This window comes from Melanerpes formicivorus, unplaced genomic scaffold, assembly GCF_026170545.1.
Source record: "Melanerpes formicivorus ecotype bairdi unplaced genomic scaffold, bMelFor1.0.p_v2 SCAF_7, whole genome shotgun sequence".
NCBI classification, from domain to species: Eukaryota; Metazoa; Chordata; class Aves; order Piciformes; family Picidae; genus Melanerpes; species Melanerpes formicivorus.
The window spans coordinates 8624245-8648087 of NW_027142359.1; the positions used below are offsets into that span (position 1 = coordinate 8624245).

General features: G+C 39.4%; 1 protein-coding gene and 1 long non-coding RNA gene across 6 annotated transcripts in view; one reads left to right on the forward strand and one right to left on the reverse strand.

The window, feature by feature from the left end:
• The window catches only part of CRB1 (crumbs cell polarity complex component 1), a 118902-nt gene that overhangs the window by 48669 nt on the left and 46390 nt on the right, over window positions 1-23843 (forward strand). For all 4 annotated transcript variants that reach the window (XM_068140900.1, XM_068140898.1, XM_068140899.1 and 1 more), the window contains exon 6: window positions 21599-22552. In XM_068140900.1, the coding sequence (XP_067997001.1) occupies window positions 21599-22552 (954 nt within the window). The remainder of the gene's footprint in view (window positions 1-21598; window positions 22553-23843) is intronic.
• On the reverse strand, window positions 14035-21074 carry LOC137442325 (uncharacterized). Of its 2 annotated transcripts, none has more exons than XR_010987633.1 (3): window positions 21027-21074; window positions 15751-15938; window positions 14035-14208 (listed from the first exon to the last, which is right to left on the reverse strand). It is a non-coding gene; the product is annotated as an uncharacterized lncRNA (long non-coding RNA). The 2 variants fall into 2 exon arrangements; XR_010987632.1 differs by lacking the exon at window positions 21027-21074 and adding an exon at window positions 18960-19084.

Genomic DNA, 23843 nt, shown 5'->3' on the forward strand with positions numbered 1-23843 from the left:
CACCTGAATAGATGTATGCACTTTAGTTATAAAACCTCAGATTTGTATTGAAACAGGACCAAAAAATTTCTTTGATAAATCACATGCAGTATTGTATTATGCCTCTCTTTCCTCAGTAAAGCACTCACAGAGTAATATGAAGACCTTGCATTGTCAGGACCTGATCCAAAAGCCACTGGAATCCATGGAAAGATGTCATTAGACTGAGAATGGTCACCAATTTTGTAACAAGCAAAGTGACATTTTTGAACACACTGGATAAGATTGCAAACAAATGACAGTAATTCAGCTGAAAAACTGAGAACATCTACCTTTGAGATTATTGTTTCAGCACAAGGGCAGGAGATAATGGAGCCTAAATGCATGCCTACATCAGAATAAAATATTTCCTCACCCAGCTGGGAGGAAGCAATAAATATTACCTGGCAGTATCTTGTTATACATAGTCATTATTCAGCTGACTTGAAAAATAGTCAGGAGTCCTACAAAGAGTCTTGTAGGAACACATCTGAAAACAAAATTATTTACACAATTTGATTCTTAAAAATAATAACAAAAAAGTCTGGATACTTTATCACAGGTAGAAACTCTTTGAGGCCGTAGGATATATGCCCAGATCCAAGGCAGAAAATTTCTGCAAAGGTTCTACAAAGAGTTAAACTTCTCCAGCTCCCTGTTAAATCAAAGAGTTTGGGGATACTCAGATTTCAAGAGGTCTCAGTACTTATGCAGTAGCAAGCCCTAGATTTTTTTACATTACCTTGTTCTGCTGGCCCCCTAGCACAACAGTACTTTTAATAGATTGGGCTTTCATTTAAAGGGCTTGTGATTTGTTACTGCTAGCTGAAGGCAATAGTTACCCTAGAACTGTGTCCTTTCATACCATGCATATATTGTATTGCTCCAGCACTGCACTTTTTTTTTCCCCCCCTTTTTTTTTTTTCCAAAAGACTGTTATTTGAAAGGTAAAAATTTCATTTTGCTCATGAAAACATGTGGGAAAGGAGGAAGGCAGAGCTATGGATTTGGTAGTGACCCATTTCACCAGGTTGTAATAAACTTAACACCATGTCAAAATTAAAGAGCTTCTGAACTCACAAGGTTGATCAAATGGCACATTCCAGTATTGAACCAAGCCCAGGGAGCACTGAGTGTGCAAAGCAGATAGGTCCTGCTCCCCACACCTTGCAAGCTGTGCTGCCTGTGGTCTCCAGGTGCAAGAGACAGTTCTGCTAGCAGGGATGCAGACCATTCATCTTGCTTCATCAGAATGAGCATAATAGGAGCAGAGTCCACTAACCCCTTTATAGGCAGGGTGCCTACTGCCTGGCTGACTTGCAGACAAGAGCTGGCTGCTGAGGACCTTACCACTTTCAGTGTCTTGTTATCTGCTTTGAGCCAGCTGTGCCATCAGCACTGGCGTTTGTTTTGGCATCATAGAATCCTAAGTGTTTCTTGGCCTTTTCATTTATTTGTCTTGTTTTGTGTTTTTCCCTTTTAAATTTCCTTGGCCCTTTTCCCAGTCTGTTGGACTGCTGCAAGAGAAAATGATATGATCAGACTGGTGTCGTATGTGGATTGAATTCCTGACATATGCATGGGGGAAGGAAACTGTCTCCTGGAGCCAGAAGATGAGGCAGATAAATGGCCAGTATGGGAGAGTACTAAACACTCAACTAACTAAAGAAAACCTGAACCCAGGTACTGACCTGTGAACATCATGGGAGCAGTGCTTAGATTGCATTTGGACTCTCATTCTGCACTTAAGCGAGGGTGAAAGAAACACAGAAGCACACAGGCCACTGGACTCCCAGTTCCCTGCACTTCTTTAGATGCTGCTCTAAGCAGGCTACTCAGCAGACAGCAGGGGAGACTATGTTTCAGCCTGCGGCACTCTTCTCACCTGGCCTGTGACAGTATTACATAGACATAAATAATATTTATGAACAATAGATAGGACAATAAGCACATTATCACTAACTTGGGAATCTCAAAATACATACATGTTTGTATTTTTGGTTTGTATTTTTAAAATTCCCTTCTTGACCATTGACACAATAATCATGGAGCTGCCATGCTTCTTAGGTATATAAAGTGATGTGAGTCTTACAAAAGATGAATAGCAGAGTTCTCTTCTTGTCCACAGACTCCAAATTGTCTTTTTATTTTTTTTCATTTCCTCATCTGTTCTTCAGCTGTTCACACAAAGTTACTCAATCATTCCTCCATTGCTCCAGGTTAATTAAGTTTTTTCCATTAATTTTATTCCATCACACGAGTTTAAAAGGTTATTTTCTCTTGATCCTGATATCTTAGAATACTGCTCTCCATCATTTTTCAACAGTCCTGGCTCACTGGAGAGGTCCCAGATGACTGGAAACTGGCCAACATGATGCCCATCCACAAGAAGGGACAGAAGGATGAACCAGGGAATTACAGACCTGTCAGCCTGACCTCAGTGCCAGGCAAGATTATGGAACAGGTCATCTTGAGTGCAATCACACTGCACTTACAGGATGGCCAAGGGATCAGGCCCAGCCAGCATGGATTTAGGAAGGGCAGGTCCTGCCTGACCAACCTGATCTCCTTCTGTGATCAGGTGACTGCCTGGTGGATGTGGGGAAGGCTGTGGATGTAGTCTACCTGGCCAAGCTGTCAGCCCATGGCTTGGACAGCAGCACTCTGCAATGGGTTAGGAACTGGCTGGAGGGCTGAGCCCAGAGAGTGGTGGTGAATGGTGCCACATCCAGCTGGCAGCCAGTCACTAGTGGTGTCCCCCAGGGATCAGTGCTGGGTCCCATCCCATTCAATATCTTTATTGATGATCTGGACGAGGGGATTGAGTCCATCATCAGTAAGTTTGCAGATGGCACCAAGCTGGGGGCAGATGTTGATCTGTTAGAGGGTGGGAGAGCTCTGCAGAGGGACCTTGACAGGCTGGACAAATGGGCAGAGTCCAATGGCGTGAGATTTAGCATATCCAAGTGCTGGGTTCTGCACATTGGCCACAACAACCCCATGCACTGCTACAGGCTGGGGTCAGAGTGGCTGGAGAGTGGCCAGGCAGAAAGGGACCTAGGGATACTGGTTGATAGGTAGGCTGAACATGAGCCTGCAGTGTGCCCAGGTGGCAAACAAGGCAAATGGCATCTTGGCCTGCATCAGGAGCAGTGTGGCCAGCAGGATGAGGGAGGTCATTCTGCCCCTGTACTCAGCACTGCTTAGGCCACACCTTGAGTCCTGTGTCCAGTTATGGGCCCCTTAGTTTAGGAAAGATGTTGACTTGCTGGAAGGTGTCCAGAGAAGGGCAACAAAGCTGGTGAGGGGTTTGGAGCACAAGCCCTATGAGGAGAGGCTGAGGGAGCTGGGGTTACTTAGCCTGGAGAAGAGGAGGCTCAGGGGAGACCTTATTGCTGTCTACAACTACCTGAAGGAACGCTGTAGCCATTGGTCTCTTCTCCCAGGCAACCAGCACCAGAACCTCAAGCTGTGCCTCAACCAGAACCAGTCTCAAGCTGTCCCAGGGGAGGTTTAGGCTGGATGTTAGGAAGAAGTTCTTCCCAGAAAGAGAGATTGGCCATTGGAATGTGCTGCCCAGGGAGGTGGTGGAGTCACCATCACTGGAAGTGTTTAAAAAGAGACTGGATGAGGCACTTAATGCCATGGTTTTGTTGATTAGATGGTGTTGGGTGATAAGTTGGACTTGATGATCTCAAAGGTCTTTTCCATCCTGTTAATTCTATTCTATTCTAAAGGAAAGAATGAGGATTTGGGAAAAAAAAAAAAAAAAAAAAAAAAAAAAAAAGGGAGAGAGAGAGATGGAGGAAAGGCAATTTTTAAATTACTGTTTTGAGGGTACTACTCATCTCCCACAGGCAAGGCAGGCACTCAAGTTCAAAAGTAGAAATTAAGTCTGGAGGTACTATTCACTAATTATTATTCCCTTAAAGCAAAGGTTCAGGAAGGAAAATACTGCTATTATCAATTACCCATTTAAGGTTAGCGAGTTTAAGGAGAAATTCCAAGTACAGATACTACACATTTGAACTGCTGAAAAAACAGAACTAGGTCTTGATGTACATATAGGCTTCTAACCACTGTGAAACTGCAGAGAGGCTGTGATGGAGATGCAAACATGCTTCTTTTCTGCCTACATTTGTTTCACAATCAGCACAGGATCCCTTTCACACGATTAAATTGCTGTGAAACATTCCCTTACAAAATTAACTTTGTGGTGCTGGGCAGTTGTGCAGCAAATCATGAAACAGTGGCACCATTTTTTGAGCATGGGGAACGAAGTTACTATCCTCTTAGAGATATTTCTACCGTGCTACCCTATCTATGTTCCAGACTGTGATTTCCATCTATTCATTCCTGTGTTCAAAAGCACAGAGGTGAAAGAGAAGGACCTTCTCTCACTGTTCCAAGCTCATCTCTAGCAGATCCAGCACTACAAGACCAGTGTAGAAAAAGGCTAGCAAGGCATCAGGGCTTAGCAGGCACTTGCTGCCTATAAAAGCCCTACATAGAAAAGTAAAGACAATTAGTTCTCTTTCCATCTCTACTAAAGCCTCTGATCTTTAATGAATATTTGGGTAGGCTTGTAATGCTTCTACCTGCCAATACTTAGCATCCTGTTAAGGAGATATTCACATTGTCATTAGAACGTCATCCTTCTCAGTTTTCTCATCCTCCTCTACTTTTATCACAGAGTTCTTACCTCTTTTTTACTTTTTTTTTTTTTCCCTGATATACCTATGTATATGTTTTCAAGAGAATTATGTTTTACATGAGAAATGCCTCTCCTCTTCTTGCTGCAAGTTGCATGGGAAATACCAAGAGATCACAGCCATCACTTCTGCATTATTCAGCACCAAAAGAATGCACAAATATGAAGATGTTTTGGGTTGGGGTTTTTTTGTTGGTTTGGTTTGTTGGTTTTTTTTAGTTAGAAGTATACAAAGTTAAAACACTATCAAGCATCCACTGATATAATTTTCAGAACATGCATAGAGGTTTATGCTTTAAAATTTGACAGCTGATCCATCATTACTATGATCTATTTTCTCTAGTTACACTGATATGTTAAGTTGGATAAGGTAGTCCGACATGATTGACAGGGCCTGCAAGCAGTGGATATTTTGAATCTGGCACATCTCTCTATGTTAAATAGTGTTGCACAAAAACGCTTTTTAGTATGAAAAGCTTTCTTTTTCCTTGAAGGGAAGGAGGAGGGGATGAAAGGCTTCTAATCTGTAAGCTCCCAGATCCTGCAACACACAGACAGATAATGTCCTTAGATTTGAGTAACCTGGAAGTCCAGTACCTGACAGAAAGTGCAAGTATGTTACTTGGCAGCAAGAATAATGCTTGTCAAACACCTATTATTTTCCTGACACTCATTCCTGGTGGGTCATTCCTAATTGACAACTTATTAAAACTAGTCCAAATATCCAGTAAGAATTTTCCTTCTGGGGCCTTATTCAAGCTCTGCCTACTTAACGTTTGATTTCTTTCTTAATACTGTGAATAAACCTTTCATAGCCTTTTTAATTGGCATACCTCAGATATTTACAGTCTCCTACCTCTTGGCTGAGCTTATGGACTCACACAGTTCCATCTTTCCCTATTCAACAATCTCTCTGGTCTTTTAATTTCTTGCTTGCTTTGCCCCAGCCCAACATGCTGTGCAGCCTGAAACCAAACACAGGACACATTTTCCCCTACTCTTCCTGTTGTCAATACCCAAGTGATCTTCATTTCCCTAATATAAACTGAAAGTGCTGTGTATCTTCTGATATACATCCTAGTGTTAGTTCTGTGTGTCTAAAACACCCTGGCATTACAAATAATCCTATGTGCTTCCTAAAGGGAGCCATTTCTTGCATATACACATAGTATCCAATGGCAAAGATAACCCCTAATAGCAGTTTGAAGTGTGGTCCAGGTGATAATCATGGACAAACCATGGTGAAACCAGAGGTGCTGCACATAGTAAATTGACAGCAGAACTTTGCCTCTCTTCTTAAGAATCTGATTGTCCATCTCAGGAGCTACTGGTTTTTAGCATTGTATGGTGTAAACCTCTGTTGTTTTGGCTGAATTACAAATTGCAAAGTTGAAGAGATGCACAATTTTTCCCCAAACAGAAACTAACTTTCTTTAAATCTACACATTGTACAGTTTTCACTCATCTGGAGAAGGTGCTTAACAAGTTGACAGTAAAGAGACGACCTGTGCTGTGGGACTAATAGATTTTACTCCCTCAATACATTCTAATTTATGGAATCCTTAAGGTCAAATGTCAAGTGATAAACAAAATGACTTAATTTAATAGTTCAATGTTTTACTTAACAGATGATTTTGAAAACAGCCTAATAATCTCACCATTTTGAACTCCATTAAAATCCAGTTTATTGGTAATACAGTAAATTATACAACCAAACATTTAAGAGGCATTACTTTGCTCTCCGTAATGGAGGAACTCAGCAGTGACACTGGAGAAGGTAGAGGAGTTCAGTCAGAAATAACACATAGGCAAGTATTTCTGAACCATATCCATGTATGTATAAATGTGTGTACACACACGCATATATGTATGTCTGAACACATATCTAATAGCTGCTTCAGAGTACTTTATTGCTCTGCTGATAGAAAACCTTCTTTAATCACTAATTAAAAAGATTCCCAACATTCATCTTCTCTGTTTAGAAGTGCACTGTTTTCTGGCTGGATTGTTTTGTGGTAAGAATTGAAAGATTTTGCCTTTATCCCTTCCTGCAAGATTTGCAGTATGCCATGAATATGCTTGTTAATATGCAGGGTTTATGTTGGTCTTCATTACTAATTAATTATTTTAGTTACATGGCTTCTGACAGTGGGAAACGTGTGACGTTTGCATGCCAAACCTGTGCATATTTGCTGTGAAAGTAATACTGCCCTATATTCAGAGAAAAAGTCAGGATGCTGAGTAAACTTGGTTAAGACTAAAGTATGCAGACTGCTGTTCTCTTCCTATGGCATCAAACATAAATTGTATAATGGTATTAATCACATCATTCTTGTGGAGGTTATGTCTTTTATGTAGCCTACCTATCTTGCTTTCACATTCACAGATACTTTACATGCCTTTGAAATACCATTTCTCACATATAAACATCCCCAAACAAAGCACAACGGTGGGATAGCATCCTTGTTCCCCCTTGGTAAAGGACTTTACTTGGTAAACTGGTATTTTTATCCCACACACACCCTCTACACCCCCAACAAAACCAAACCAAACCCAAAAGGAGAAGCTGCCCCAGTATACGAAACCGTTCAATCTGTTTGAATTAGCATCAGGTTTTTGGTACCACTAGAGCTCTGAGAGACAGAAGAGCTTAAGTTCTCTACACTCCTTTTGTACCTAGTAGCCAGTAGAGGGAGCATGAAATACCAGCTAGATGTAGCATCTGCTACGCATTAACCCAACCTAGTTTTAGCTGATATTTTAAAGCAGTCCCTGCAGATGATCTCAAAGACTTTGTGATGAACACTCCTTGCTAATTCAAATTCTTAACATAAATTTTTGGCTTTTGCATCACAGGGTTTGATTAGCAGAATCTTCCACGTGGAGTTCAGGGATATTGGTCTTTGGTCAGTCATGTAAAGTTCACTTAGGGCTGTGAGAGCTTTGGAAGAAAAAAGCACTATGCCTTTAAGTGCAGAAGAGTAATTTGATGGCCCAGATCAGGGCTATTCCTAGTTAAAAATCCATTGGCACCTTGGAGGCTTGGGGTTTTTACAAAAGAATAGTGTAAATTTTCATCCCAAAATATTACATTTTATTGATTATGCCAGTAGTCCTGCTGATGGAGCTACTGAGGTGAAAGGAGGAAGAGGATTTTTTCTCCTCCTAAAGGCTAAACAACCACAAGAAGTTTTGCACCTTCTCTTGACAAAAGCAAAAAAACAAACAAAATTAAACAAACCAAACACACCACCAGCCACCACCAAACCCAAAAACATTTGATTCAAGCATTTTGTAGAATATTCATGTTTTCCTCTTGATCCTTAAAATACCAGCAAAGAATTATTTCATGCCCTTACATAAGGTTCCCATAATGCTAGTGGCACAAATGACATCAGTTTTTAAAGCATAAAAGGCACCTCATCTAGGCTCAGAAACGTCAGTAGTAATTACAAACTTTGTTTTCAAGTATAATCAATTCTTTATTTATGGTGTGAAATGGTTTTTACCCTTTTGAACTTTCACTATTCTAAGCCAAGCAATATTGTTGGCATGTTCCTTTAAAAATAATTGCTTCTGGACTGAGAAATTGAATGTCAAGTTCCAACTTGATGTAAATTAAATAGGTTACATTAATAGTCTGGCCCATAGCAGAAGTGAGTGTTTTGATTCTGGGTCTGACTTCAGGACATGACCTCTTGATCACACAGGTCAGCACAGATGGGAAATATTGAAGAGGTACCCTAGTTTGACATGGGGAAGAAAGTGTCTTGTACTGATGTATCACAAACTGTCTGATCCATTAAACAGAAGCAATGTCAGACTCCACAGAGGATAAAGCTTAGTTGTCATAGATCATTATGCTCTTAAAAAAAAAAAAAAAAAAGAAAAAAAGAGTTGGAAGGAACAATCACAATGATAGAAATCCTCAGGGCCATCATTTACACATAATCTTCTAAACCTTCCACAATTAACACTACCAAGCCACACAGGAATAAAAAAAAATCCAAATATTCTGAACTTTTATGGTATAAATATGTCTTGGATTTCTCACCTGTACCTGGTCTAAAGGATTGTTTAACAACGTACAGCATTTTCAGTTTAAAAGCAGAACATCAATACAGCCAAGCTTCATACTTGCTAAGTCTTAAGAACTGCATGCATGAGAGCCATCATGTTCACAAGACCAGGCGATATATATTTCTTCAAGGGAAAGGAACAGGTGAATGGGAGAGAAGATTAAATAGGCCTTTTTCTTTGAAATACTATCTTCTGCTTTTAAAATTTACTTTGATTTCAACATCTGATCACCCTCAGCCTCTCCTCATGACAGATTTCCCAATCCTTTAATCATCTTCATGGCCCTTTGCTGGACCTTCTCCAGTACATCCAATTGTATCCTTCAGCTGGGGAGCCCAAATCTGGACTTGATATGGTCTCATGAGTGCTGAGCAGCAGTGAAGACTCACCTCACTTGACCTGCTGGCAATATGTTTCCTAATACAGCCCAGGAGGCTGTTGGTCCTCTTTGCTGCTGCAATGACACACTGCTGGCTTATGTCCAAGTTGTTCACAGGCATTGCAAAGCTGCTTTTGAGCAAGCGCTCCCCCAGCAGGAACTGCTGGAGGGGGTTACTTGTCCCTAGGTGCAAGACTTTGCATGTCCCTTTGCAGGACTCCATGAAGTTCCTGAAGACTGCCTGTTTGAGCAGATTGTTGAGATCCCTCTGAATAGCAGCACAACTCTCTGGTGTATAAAGAACTCTTCCCAATTTTGTATACACATATAAATATGTGTGTGTGTGTGTGTGTGTGTGTGTATATATATAGGTATATATACACTATCACAGAGAATCATAATGATCAATACAATTATGGTGGTAGACAGTGTCATATGGGCACTACTTTTTTCTTGACAAAGAGGGTTCAGAATCTGCTATTAGGCCTATTTGTGAGGCCAGAACCACATAGAATCATAGAATTGTTAGGGTTGGAAGGGACCTCAAGGATGATCTAGTTCCAATGGCAGGGACACCTCACACTAGATCAGGTTGGCCTTAAAATCCTCCAGGGATGAGGTTTCTACCACCTCCCTGGGCACCTTGTTCCAGTATCTCATGACCTTCATGGCGAAGAATTTCTTCCTAACGTCCAATCTGAATCTACCCATTTCTATTTTTGCTCCATTCCCCCAATCCTATCATTACCTGACACCCTAAAAAGTCCCACACCAACTTTCTTGTTAATCACTACCTATAGCAACTAATAAAGAAAACTTACTGCTGTATTGTGAATATCCACACAGCTATGGAAGTTTACAGAAGCACAGAAAGACATATGAAAAGTAGATTTAATCTAGCTAAAACACATACCCATAGTATGACCCAGGAAATTCCCCAGTAAGGCAGCCAGCAGATGATGGCAAGTACACAGGATCTCAAGTTCATGCTGTCCCCTTGCTGTTGGGATTGTTACGTGACCTAGTAAAAGTGAAGCTAGTTTGGGTCTCATGCTTTCCAGAATCAAGATGTGTTAAGCATGTGAAACCTTGGATAAGTGAAGCCATCATTTAGACAAGCCTTCACACTGAAAAAGAACTAACATTGCCTGGAAGGAGAGAAATGAGCACTGCTGATGTGAAAAGAGGTATGATCTTTTGCCATCCCCATTCATACTGAACTGGACTAAAAGAGCACAGTCCAAAGTCTAAGGTCTTCTGCATATACATCTGCTCTGTAGCCAGTCACAGCTATTTATATAGGAAAGAAAACATACATCAGGTAGAATAATTGCATTAAAAAAAAAAATTAAAAAGTGTAGAAGTTGAGTCCAGGGAAAAGGAATTGGTTTTCTGTATTTAAAGTGGGGATAAATGATGAAGGAATATTGTATATACTCTAATCTTCTGTACACTAAAAGTTAAAGCATGGGAAAACCCTGAATCATACATGTGCTTTTTTTCAACTTAAAGAACACAGAAAAATATCCTGTGGAAATAGAGAAGGGTAATTCTACAAAGCATAAGTACAGATCATATTCATGCTATTAATACAGCTATGCTATGCACAGCTCAGAATACACACAGTGTAAACATGTTGTGCATGTTCACACATTCACATTATATTTTTTTCCCAGTCTCAGGTCTCTATATTTCAGTTAAGCTCTATATGCTCTATTAAATCTATGATTTTCTAGCCTGCTGGCTTTTTAGGTTTGTTTCAATAGGGACTGACAGTGAAGCTGTGAAAATGCAGTCATTTTGTTCTGTGGAGGTTCCCACTGGTTTTAGCAAAAATAAGAAAAGCCTGCAAATTACTGAAAATTTTCCAGTCCCCATTTCCAGTGCAGAAACTGTTCCACACTAGACAGCACAGTGACTGTGCTTGCTTATCTTGGTTAAAACAAATAGGAAGCAGCTAACATGAGACAAGCTAGAAAGTCCCTTCTGGAAGACACTAGACATAGCACATATTTCTGAATAGATGTGCTCATCAACAGCAAATACTCATTTCAAGCCCAAAGTATTAGTAGGACCGAAAATCACAGAATCACAGAAACATTCAGGTTGGAAAAGACCCTCAGGATCACCAAGTCCAACTGATAACCCTACTCTACAAAGTCTACCCCTAAACCATGTCCTCAAGCACCACATCCAAAACACCTTCAATGCATCCAGGGTTGGTGACTCAACCACCTCCCTGGCAGCACATTCCAATGCCTGACCACTCTTGCTGGGAAAAAATTCTTCCAAATGTCCAGCCTAAACCTATCCAGTCATAGCCTGAGGCCATTCCCTCTTGTTCTATCACTAACTACCTGGGAGAAGGGACAGCACCAGAATGTTCTTTCAGGTAGTTATAGACAGCAATGAGGTCTCCCCTCAGCCTCCTCTTTTCCAAACTAAACATCCCCAGCTCCTCCAGTTGCTCCTCATAAGGTTTATTCTCCAGGCCCTTTACAGCTTCCTTGCCCTCCTCTGCACTGGCTCCAGCACCCCCACATCTCTCCTGTATTGAGGTGCCAAAACTGACACAATACTCGAGGTGTGGCCTCACTGCATCCAAGTACCAGAGGACAATCACCTGTTGGAAATTAATTTATTTTCTGATTTCAAAGTAAATCATATGCTCCAAATAGATTTTCAAGTCAATGAAGCATGGCTTTGTATGATCTAATCAAACAACTCAAAGGTTCCAGTTGTTTTAAGATCCCGCTGGATATACTTCAGTTCAAAAGCACACACACAAGTTCATAAGTCTACAAAAAATGCAGATCTGATCAATGCTTTGAATTTGACAGTCTTACCACAATTTTCTAATAGGTAAACCATGAAAAATTCCTGAATTTTATACAAATCTTTACAATTTAAAAACCACACAAAAACATAGTGGAAGCAGAACACCAAGTATCTTTCATAGACTTCCAAATATCTGGTCAATAATCAGGTACAAACTAATCAAATGCTCCAAAATTCATTATGCCATTCATTATTGTGAATTGACTTCTCTGCTCCAGTGCATATGACTGACTTTATCTAACTACAAAAATATCTATTACTAATTTATTCTCATTTTTTGTCTTCAGTCTTTTGTCTTTGCCATTGCTCCTGTGGTCTTTTTTGTCCACTTTGAATTTTAGCTCAGACCTCTGCGTAGACTTTATCTCTGATCAGCGGTCAGTCCTTCCAAGAATCCCCCACTTTTCCTACATAGGTTTCCCTATTCAGATTGTTCCCTACCTTTCATCTGGTTAATCTTCCAACTCTTATCTGCTTATCTTTTGTCTTAATGGTGTCCTTCCTAAATCACCTTTGTCCACTTTAACCTGTCACACCCTGTAATGTTGCTGAGCCTTCCTAGCTCATTCCAGTGTTGTGGCCTTGACTACAGACACATTTGTGCAACCAAATAACCCACTCAAGAAGGATGTTGCCTGGGAAAAGGGGGCTGCCACCATTTGATTTTCTTTCTTACCACCATCAGTCAAATGCAACAGCAGCTGCCTCTTTTACCTATATATGAAGCTAACTCTAGAAGTAGGGAAATTAAAGGAAAATGAGTGCCATGCACAGACATATTTCTTCAAGTTTTTCTTTACTCCTGATTCAGACTCTAATCTTACAATTGGATCCACATGGCCGGCTGTGTTAATCGAAATATGGGATGAAGGTGTAGGCTACAAGGCGCAGTTTTGCCATGCTGCCCTTCTAGGACATGGCCTCTTGCCATTCGCAGGCTATATGCGTCTGACCTCTGGCTGTGCCACTCTCACAACGTTGCCTAAAGGAGCACTCGTGGTCTGCAGAGCAGGCTCATGAAAAAGGCTGCTCTACCCAGAAGCCAAAGCCAATGTTTAACTCAGTCGGCTGGTTCCAATATGTATAAAATAAAACAAACACAGCAGATTGCACTAAACAACTAATCACCTACACCATCCAGAGGACTTTTTAACTGATTTTTTTTTCAAATGAAAACTATTTTAGGTGTGACAAAACACGTGAAACAAGTGGAAAAACATTTCCAAGTGCTTTTTACTCTCAGAAAATGTTTAATGATTGAAGAGATTAAGGGATTGGGGATTTTTACTACTTTAAAAAAAAAGAGTCCATTTTCACTGAAAATTCAGACGGGTCTCTGAACCTTCAGGCCAGCAACATTTAAAAAGATTGAGTTACAGCATGCCATTCTGAATGCAGCACGTTATGAATTCCATATCCCTCAACTAGAGTGACATATTTAATGATTAAGCCAAATCACTCAACTCTAATTCTTTCTTTCTTTTTCTTTCTTTTTTTTTTTTTTTTTTTTTTTTTTCCTAGCTAGTATTAACTTTATATGTGCATTTTCGGTGCAAGAGGGAAAATACCAGAACAGTGAATTTGTCTGCAATAAAGAAATAACTAACAAGGTCTTGACTTCACAAAATTAGAGTGCTGTGTGAAAGGCAACATGTGCAAATTAGCCCAATGTTAGCAAAGGCTTATTATCCTACTATTATAAAGTATCCTATTTTCTGTGTGCTCCAACTCTATCCTGTATTTGGGCCTTATTTTTACAAGAGCTTTTCCTACTAAGACAACTACAGATATTACCATACTAGGTCAGATCACTCTTCACATTAAATTCAACATCCAACATGAAGTAGTTCTTTACTGAAGAAAAACAGGAGAGAAAAAAATCCATTTTAATCTACACTGATGTACATAAGAGTGAAATCTCCTCTCTGACCTCCTTGACAACCGATATATACCCAGAAGCATGAGTTTTAATTACAATGACATAGAGATGGTCAATTTATTCCCTTGTGCTTACTCACTCATGAATGTGCATTTCCTCCTTCCAGCAAGGAATAATTATCTCTTTGTGATTATCAGCACAGATGTGGCAAAGAAAGAATTCTCATGATTGTCTGCTAAGACCTGGAGCTCTGAAGAATATATCCTCTGCCTGGTCTTTCCTATGGCCTCATGATTTTGTAACCTGTAAATTGGAGGTGAAGGAAGTGTTGTTGCAGACTCCTTGTTTTCAAATTCCATAAAGCATGTCCTAAAGTGTATGCTACAATTTGAATTTCCACAATGTTTACTCCTTCCATTACTTCCATTTCATACCCAAATGTGTATAGATACCTACATGAGCATGTAGAGTTGGACACATCTCCAACTTAGTTGATGGGAATTATTTTACCTGAGGAAGTTACAGAAACATGGGAAATGTAGAATTGGAAGGGACAGATGTGTAGGTGTCATTTGGGCTACCTGCAAGAGGCTCAGCTGACACGTGCTGACTGCACTTTTGTCTCAACTGCTTTATAGGATTCAAAATTGACCTTATGGCTCCCAGTGAACATCTTATGCCAAGGCTTTGCTGCCTTCTTGTCATTAGAAATATTTTCCTGAAATGTGACATGAATCTTCCCTGGCGCAGGTCAAACTCATGACTTCTTGACTTGTTTAGTATGGTGTCATGGAACAGAGTGCTGTCTCTTTTTTTCTTTTTTTCAGAACTGAAACTTTGTTACTGTGTCCCATTCCCTTTGCTTGTCTTTCAGCTGAACAGCCCTACATTTTTATTCTCTAAATTTGTGATTATTCTCATTGCTCCCCTCTGAATTCTTCCCAATTGAGCCAAATCTTTCTTCAAGTGCAGATCTACAAATGGACTCAGTATTCCCATTAAGGTGTCACTAAGGTTTTATAAACTGGAACTATTGTACCACCCAATTGCTGGTTATTCTGGCCTGAGACCATAGAAAGTGAATGAGTCCTTCCAGAATTGAAAACAATGTTTTTCAGATATTTTCTCTAATTTCTTTTGTTCATCTAGGAAAGTAATTTTGTCTTTATCTTTAACACACTCAGAAGTTTCACTTAACACTGCTTTATCAGGCAACTTGGTAAGCAAACTTTCCATACCATCATCCACAACTTCCACTGACTGTAGCAAACCCAGGACAATCCCAAACCATACTCAATAAGATTCTCCCAGTTTCACAGTGAACCACTGACAATTACTTTCTGGGCAAGGTTACACAAGTATTATAGCCACCTCGTGTTTTTTTCATATAGATTTTCCTCCTTGGTTTGTCCATGAGAATGTTATTAAAGAGAATATCAAACCATTACTGTAATTAGAGTAACCATCACCTTCTGTAACTCATTTGCTCATGACATATTTGTTCAAACACCCACTAGCAGGTCTGACATGGCTTCAGGCAGTTGGCTAAACATCCTAATATGAAGTTTCTCTGTCTCAGAGTGTCACCAACTCCATGTTTTCACTGAGCTGTAACAGTGTATGCCTATCTCAACTTGTTGACAGTGTGTATGTTCTTAATCTTTCCTCAGAACATATATCAGTGCCATGTTGCAAGGGGGCCGGTAATTACCAAGAACTTCCAACTTTTTCTTGTTATTTTCAAAATAAAAATGCATATTAAGCATAAAGCTGATAAGCACCATGAATAAAGTACATGCATACTAACTTAGCAACATGAACTTCATTTTGTTTAAAGCTTCCTACCTTTCCCAGGGCCTGGAGGACATTCTTACCCCATGGTATTTCAGTTTATCATAGGGAAAAATCACTCAATGCCTGTATCAGAGACTTGAAGGAGAAATAGCTGTCTGAGTGTCACCATAAAAAGTAGTTGGGGATTGTAGATTAAATTAATCCAAAATTGTATCCAGCATATGAATATTTTGATAAACCTGGAAATAAGCAAACAAATGATACCAAGTCAGGAATTTCCTAATTAATGTATAAACAAGTCGAGGAAGAAGAAGTAGTTGAAAAACACGTTAGTGAACAATCACATTTTCTTGGGGACAGAGAGACCATTGCTGAAGTTTTAAAATGGGAAGCTGACAAAACAAAAATTTGACTCCACAGTTTGCCATATGTTGGTTGGATGGTACAAATACCAACCTGTGGAAGCACTGTTGCTTTATAATTATTTCACTAATGACACAGCAATATTTCTCTGGCAATATTTTAAGTAATTAATTCTGCATATAAAGAATAGTGGAAGAGGGGGATGGGGGGAAGTCTTCTGCATAAATTATCCCAGAAATAGTAATCCAATCTCCTGAACTCTGTTTTTCTTTCATTTAATTAGCTCTAGATCAAAATGCCTTGTTCGAGAGCTGAAAAGATATTTTTGTAAATTACTTCTTTCCTGTCTTTAGTACACTCAAACATCTACAGCCACAGATTTCCAGTAAGTAGTACAATGAGAGCCAATGGTAGAAAAACCACTTTATAAAATAATGAGGTCCAATTTTAGGTATTTTTCTACCAGCTTTTTGAGACACACAGTTTCTCTGAATGACAGTGACTGTGAGGGAGTAGATCTGGGTCAGCAAACCTCTTGAAAATAAAAGAAAATGCAGTCTCTAAAAACAACACCTTGTAAAACGACAAATAGTCACCAATCAGTTTTTAACAGATCATTAAAATATGCCTTTCTGTGAAGCAGTCTCAAAGTTTAGTGTGAGCACAGCTGGACTGAACATGCTGTAAAAGAATGTAAGTAGAATACATATCTCTTGCGTAAACAGTTTAATGAGTCTTACTTTAAGCCCTGTTGATCTGGCTTGGGCAAAATACACCATCAGACAACATCAGCAGGTACAGAAAGGGGGCAAGCTAATCCTGGAAAGGAAGCCTTTGTACTAAGAACTGGTTTGAATTTTGCAGAAACTTACTTTGTGGGCTGCTTAAGTGCTAAATCCTTTTTTATTTCATTTTATTTTATTTTATTTTATTTTTTGTTGTTGTTGCTTGTTTTTTGTTTCCTTTGGAAAAAGATGGTTGCAACTAGGATACAGGTTTACATCATTTTAGTGACAATGTTTACAGGTAAATATCTTCTTTTTGAGGAATTGTATGTGCACATAGACTGTATTGAATGTGTAATGTCTATTCGGACTGCTTGTACTTGCTCGATATTTGTATCATGTCAGGGTACTCTTAAGGCAGAAGGTTGTAAACAGCTCTTTAACCGAAGGTGTGTATCAGAAGGGTAACTTGGATAACATTTGGGTTTTTAATTGTTTAATCAGAATGAAAATTAGCAGCATTTAGGAGGTTTACGCTTGAATGGAGGCTTTTGTCATCCTGCTTCTGCAGAAAACATTTGCTAGTAAAGTTGAAACATAGCTTAATTAAGAGCTTAACAGTTAGAAAATTGCTACCCTGTAGTCACAATATGTAGGGGGGAAAAAAGGAGGCAGATATGAGCGGTGTTATCAAACCGAGTCAACTGAGCTGAGCTTTTTATTTTATTATTTTTTTTAAATAAAATCTGACAGGAGGGAAAAAGTAATCATTGTCCATAAAAGCATGATTAAAATATTCACATTATCTGCAATTTTAGGTAGGTGTGTAATGTATTTAGAAGAGAAAATGCTGAAAGATTTTATTTGACTTTTTATTTTAAAAGCACAAACCTCTTTAGCTCAGCTAATACATGTAACCACCAAACAGAAAGTAAGTTCACTCACTTGCTTTTGCTATGTCTTACATCTTCGGAGAATACTTTTTTCTTTACATGCTAAACTTCTCCAGCCTGAGCTATTTGAATTGCTTAAACAGTTCTATAAATATTGACTAATCCTTTTATCTAGAGTGCTTTCATCTTGAGTGACAGTGGTCTTTGCTTGTATAGCAATTGGCAGATAGCAGGAAATATCTGCTTGTAGGAACTCCTTCTTTACTTTTGACTTTAAAAAAAAAAAAAAAAGGATGATTATTTTTCTTTTGGTGTGACCTATGTTTATATTTGTGCTGATCTTATGAAGTAGTAGGCGTATAGGTGTAAGTGTATACAAGTGTGTGTGCATATATACACAAAACCCTGCAAAGCAATTATTTTGCAGCATATTGCTAATGTTACTTTAAAAATAAATATTGTATTCTGATGCTGACATGCTTATGAAATGACACATATTTAAGTGGCTCTGTGGCAGTCACTTTGCATTTAATATCTGATGTTATTAATTTTCTATAGGCAAAGAATGCACTAAAAATCCTATGTGTACCTCCTCATAAAACTCCTTTGATTGCTTTGCTAGGCATTGATGCTTTGGTTATCAAATGTGTTATCTAAATTTAAAGATATAGGTGTTTGTGATTTCCAAAGGAGTTTAGCTTTCTCATCAAATCCGTTCATTAATTTTGCAACTAATTTGATGAAGTGGCAAGCAATACAGGCACTAAACATTACTGTAAGTTTTGGTTCAATTTATGTATCTGTTTAATCCTTTCCAGAGACAACTCACTATTGCAAGGTGTGACTTAGAACACAAGCTACAGGGCAAAGGTGATGCCTCACAGGTTTCATGGGATAATAATGTAATATACACAGTAATCACACATTCCTGAAAATGCAACAACTAAGTATCTTGCCATTCACTATGCTGAATTTTCTATGAAAGATTTTATAGGGGCTCCCAGCCTGTAGATCCTTAAGGATGCTCTGACCACACTGGAGCCCTATAACAAGGCTAAGTAGATGCCTCATCCTACCTCTTCTAGGCTGCACTAATTTTTCTCTCTTACACAAAACCCCACAGAAACCTGCAGTCACACAGCCATCACATTAAGACTGAGTCATATGCAAGAGCTGTGGACACATTGTTCTCAATGTCAAAGCACAGAAGGATGTGATATCAGGCAGGAGACGTACTAAAACATCGACCAAAACCAAGAAACAGCTCACGGTAACTTACCTTTTCATATACTAGGATGGCAAAAGCAGGGCAAGTGGCTAACAGAGAAATTGCCACAAACTGGGTGAAGCAGACATCCTTCTGGCCCCCAGTCACTAAGGGTTTGGAAAGTGCACTTCACTTTGAGAAAGTCAGTCTCAATGAATCGTATTTCTGCCAGATGCCACTATCCATTAAAGTATACATAGACATCTCACATTGGAATAAATACGAGCCTGGCTGGAGAACAGAGAGAGGCTGCTGCTGTAATACTCCACTGTCAGATCAAGGAGATAGCACTAGATGTGTTTGATAATCTGAAGCTTCAAGAGGAAGCTATATGCTATAATTGAAGACTGGTAAGTAAGGAAGATCACTGCAGAGAGAGCCTTTTATATACATTCTATGACCACTTTGACTAATCTTTCAAACAAATCTCAACCAATCCTCAGGTCCACCCTGGCTCTCCTGTAACTTACTGGCCTCTGAGATGGGTCTGGTTACAGTTATGATTGAATAAAGTGGATGGGCAAGGAAATAGCCCAAGTAACTACATTTATCTACTGCTACTTGAAGCAATTCTTTGTGGCTGAATGCTACTCCATCGTTTTCCATGAGAAGTGACTGCATTTTGCTGTACAAATAAAGCTTGATGTAAGTAATGAATGCAGTCAGTGCTCACTGGACACCACTGAACTGGTTTGGAAAAGAAAACACTAATTATTATTTTCATGAGTGAATTTAACTAGTTCTTATTTTAGGGTCTTTAGCTCTCCAAAACATTTCCAGCACAAATCATTCTGATTTTTGCCTCATCTGTGTCTGTAAAATTAAGTCTGCATTCAGCTGCTGGAAGTTATCAATATTTAACTGACACTAACAAGGCAAAGGCCAAGTATTTGAACCAAGAACTATTACTGTGAATACAGAAGTCTTTACCTGCAGTGTCTTTTGTGTTAATACTTTATTTTCAGTATACAATTATAATGAGTTTGGGTCTCATTAACAAATTAGAATAGAAATATAAAACACTATTTGATAACTGGCCTAGTGAATAACATAGGAACAATGGAAACAGTTATGTATTGCTTGTTTTAAAACCACCTTTGGTAGTGTCTAAGATCCTTAAAATCCTACAGAGAAATATAACTGGATTAAATTCTGAAATCTAGATACACAATTCATTAAAAAAAAAAACCCAAACAATCAATAGCTGTTAATTTTTTGATTGGTAAGTGTATAGAGCTTCTGGTCTGGACCCAGTTTTGTCGAAACATATTGAGTTAAGTGGTGGAACACAGAATATATTTAAAAATTGTCAATGACATCAACAAATCTGAATCTGTATGCAAAACTTCGTGTAGTGCCTGATACCTAACTGCAGCTCTATGACACTCAGCATAACTCCTTATCTGATTTACAGGGATCAGTTTTGCTGTGGGGACAAACAATGTTATGTCTGTTAATGACTCCGTGTTGATGATATTAGTTTGCAAACTAACTGCAAAGTATTTCTTACTTGGCTGTGCAGTAACTATGAAGGGAAGGGGAAACATTAGGAGCTGTACTTAGCATGAGTTTTTAAAAAAAGTATTTGGGAATTTTGACTGCTTCCAAGGAAGATAAGAAACAGATTTTTCCCTGATCCATTGCATACATATTGGTCACTTGGTTGCTCAAGGGAGAAGTTACTATAATTACTACTTTATAGATGAACATCAGTGCAGAGTGATAAACAGATTAGTTTTACAAGAGGAAGGGATTTATTATTCTTTGTGAAGTCTGATCCAGGAGACATACTTAGGTCACATCTATCAAATCACAGTGAAGCTGAGATGAGGAGACTTCCTCTTATCAGAAAGCAGGCATTATAAGGAAGAGAGGAAATGAGAGTCTTAATTGCCCATCTTCTACAGAAGGGCTGTCATCACCAAGCTCTGAGATGTTTGAGAAAATATTGCTTTCATATTTTTTTCTTGCTTTCTAATTGTTTTATAGGAGAGGTAAGGAAATTTTCATTGCAGATTCTGAATATTCTGCTGGATCATACAGTTTCAACCCCCCCAACAGCTTCTTTCAGATCCTCACCTCCTAAGTGAACTTTCTTCACAGCAGGAGACCATGGCTTAAAGATTCTTGCTCCAAGATGCTTCCTATGGGACCAGGAATACTTTGAATGAACATGAAGAGAAGGAACGACCAGCAGACTATACTCCAGATCATCAGCATACTGTATTATGAATATGAATTAAGCAACAATTCTTGGGGTTTTATACAAGATAAATAATTCAGTTCCTCTCAAAGTATTCTAGCTTTCTACCACAGAATAGGTGGAAACCAATTATTTGAAGGCTTCTTCTGAACCTGATGTTTATCTAAATTTCATCACGCTTTCCATACCAAAACTGTCAAATTGTTTGGTTCTTTTCTCCAAAATGTGGCTATCACTAAGGTGTTTATGTAATACTTTGCACATGAAATACATGGCATGGAAATGGTACATTCGTATTTACCCTATTTTAGACCTGCAAGTCAATCATCTGTTTATCAAGACATTCCCCAGTAATTAAAGTAAATGAAACACATATGTTATTGTAAAAATGTCATTTTGGGCTCCAACTATTGAATCCAGAAGGTCTAACTCTTTGTTTATTCTCCAGGTACTCACTGTGATGAAGACATCAACGAATGTTACATGAACCCTTGCCAAAATGGTGGAATCTGTGAGAATTTTCCTGGGAATTACACTTGCCATTGCCCACCTGCAGACCAAGGAGGGATTTATTACGGTGGCTGGAACTGTACAGAAGTTCTCCATGGCTGTACTGATCAGCAATGCCAAAACAATGGAATATGTGTCCCACACTTAAAAAATGGCCAACACGGATTCAGCTGCATATGTTCTCCTGGGTATACTGGAGCACACTGTGAAACCATAACGACATTTTCTTTTCAAGGGAACAGTTTCCTTTTGTTGAAGAATCCCCTGACCTCTAAAAAGGAATTTTTCTGTAACATAAACCTGAGGTTTCAAACTGTGCAACCTACAGCTTTTCTGTTTTACCGAGGGGAGGAAAACACTTTTATAAAGCTGGAGATACTGAATGGCTTTTTACATTTGTCTGTGCAAGTCAATAACCAGCCACGGGCTCTTTTGCATATTTCACACAATGTCAGTGATGGAGAATGGCATTCAGTGGAGGTAACCTTGGCGAGAGCTGTTACTCTTAATTTGCTTGACAGCTCTTGTGTAGAGTCATGTCTCAATAAAACGTCTGCTGTGATAGATAATGATCATGTGAGGCTTGCATTTCAGAGCACATTTTTGGGCAGCTTACCAGTGGGGAACGTTAGCAGAAACTCTCTGCCGAACATCTATAATACACATTCTGCACCTTCATTTGTAGGCTGTCTTCAGGACATTGAAATAGACTTGAACGTTATTATTCCAGAGAACGTGTCTCCTGAATCATCTTTAAATGTCAGGACAGGATGTAATAAAAAGGACTGGTGTGAAAGCCACCCCTGTCAGAACAGGGGACGTTGTACCAACCTGTGGCTGAGCTACCACTGCGACTGCTATCGGCCGTACGCGGGGCCAGGCTGCACAAAAGGTAAGGGAATGCTGTTGGTGTTTAAGTTGTTGCTGAAACTGTGGTCATAAACAATCCTGCTTACCTGGTGATGAAACAGCACGACCCTTAGGATCTCTGGAGCTTAATGTCAACTGGTCAGAAAGTGCAAGAGGTTAGCAGTAGCACACCTTTGTTATTTTCTGCTTCTGTTCCCAGGAAGGCTGCTCTCCAGCCTAAAAAAACCCAGTCAGGTTAAACTGGTGGATTCCACTCATCCAGTTTTAAAATCTTCTTACACCTCTTAGCATGCCATAAACTTTGGAAAACTGTAGTTCACTGGAGGTTATGCACCCTGAGAAAAATATAGAAAGCAACCAAGTCACTTGGGGTTTAAGCCTGACTTTCAAAGCATTCTTTGAAAATTTTGTCCTCGAGCTTTCTTGGCTTTTATAAAGAAACTCTTTTAAGGCAATGGAAGGCAAGCAAATGTAGTGCAAGCTAAAAAAAGACAGATTCCCATTTTAAAAAATGAATGAGATTATACTATTAACTTAATCTGATTAGCCCAAGAAGGCAGGACTTCAGAGACTGGGAACAGAGCCCATTCATCTCTCAGCTGGTCCCAGGGCAGCTCTGTACAACCTCTAATGAAGGCGGCTCTGACCAGAGAGATGGTTGGTGACCAGAGGGAAACACGTCCATGTCTCAGTGAACAAAAGAGCATATCTCAGCAAAGGGATCTCTTTGGCAGTGATGAGCAGGAATACAAAAGCTGCAGATGCCTGTAGCACTTTTCTTGCTACAAATGATCTTACCAAGTGCAAGCTGAGGCAAAGTGGAAGGACAACAGGAGGTCCCTGCCCAGCTTCCTGCTCTACTGTGTCTGGTATGCGAAACCCTCTGGAGCTGTAAATACAACACCACTCAGGAACATTCTGAGGTGGAGTCTGCAAGCCTTCCTCAGCAAAAGTTTTAGGGATTTCAAACAAGCAGTTTTGTTTAAAAAAGTCATGTAGGACTGAGTCTGCATGCAGACTCTTGCCCCTGCTTCCCTCTCTGCCCCCTCGATAAACATCTGCACATGGTCAATCACAGCAATGTTTAGGAAGGAACAAATACAGACAGATAGACACATATACATACATACATATATTTATGTGTATATATTTGCCAAGCAGACTGGAAAAAATGAAGTGCATCAGCAGAGCCACGGTCAGATTGGAAAGGACGGATCTTAAACTGGTGCAAACTGGTGTGGCTGCACTGCTGCCAGGGAAGCTACATCGATTTACATCAGCTGAAGAACTGGCCCCAGGGGTTTATTGAATGC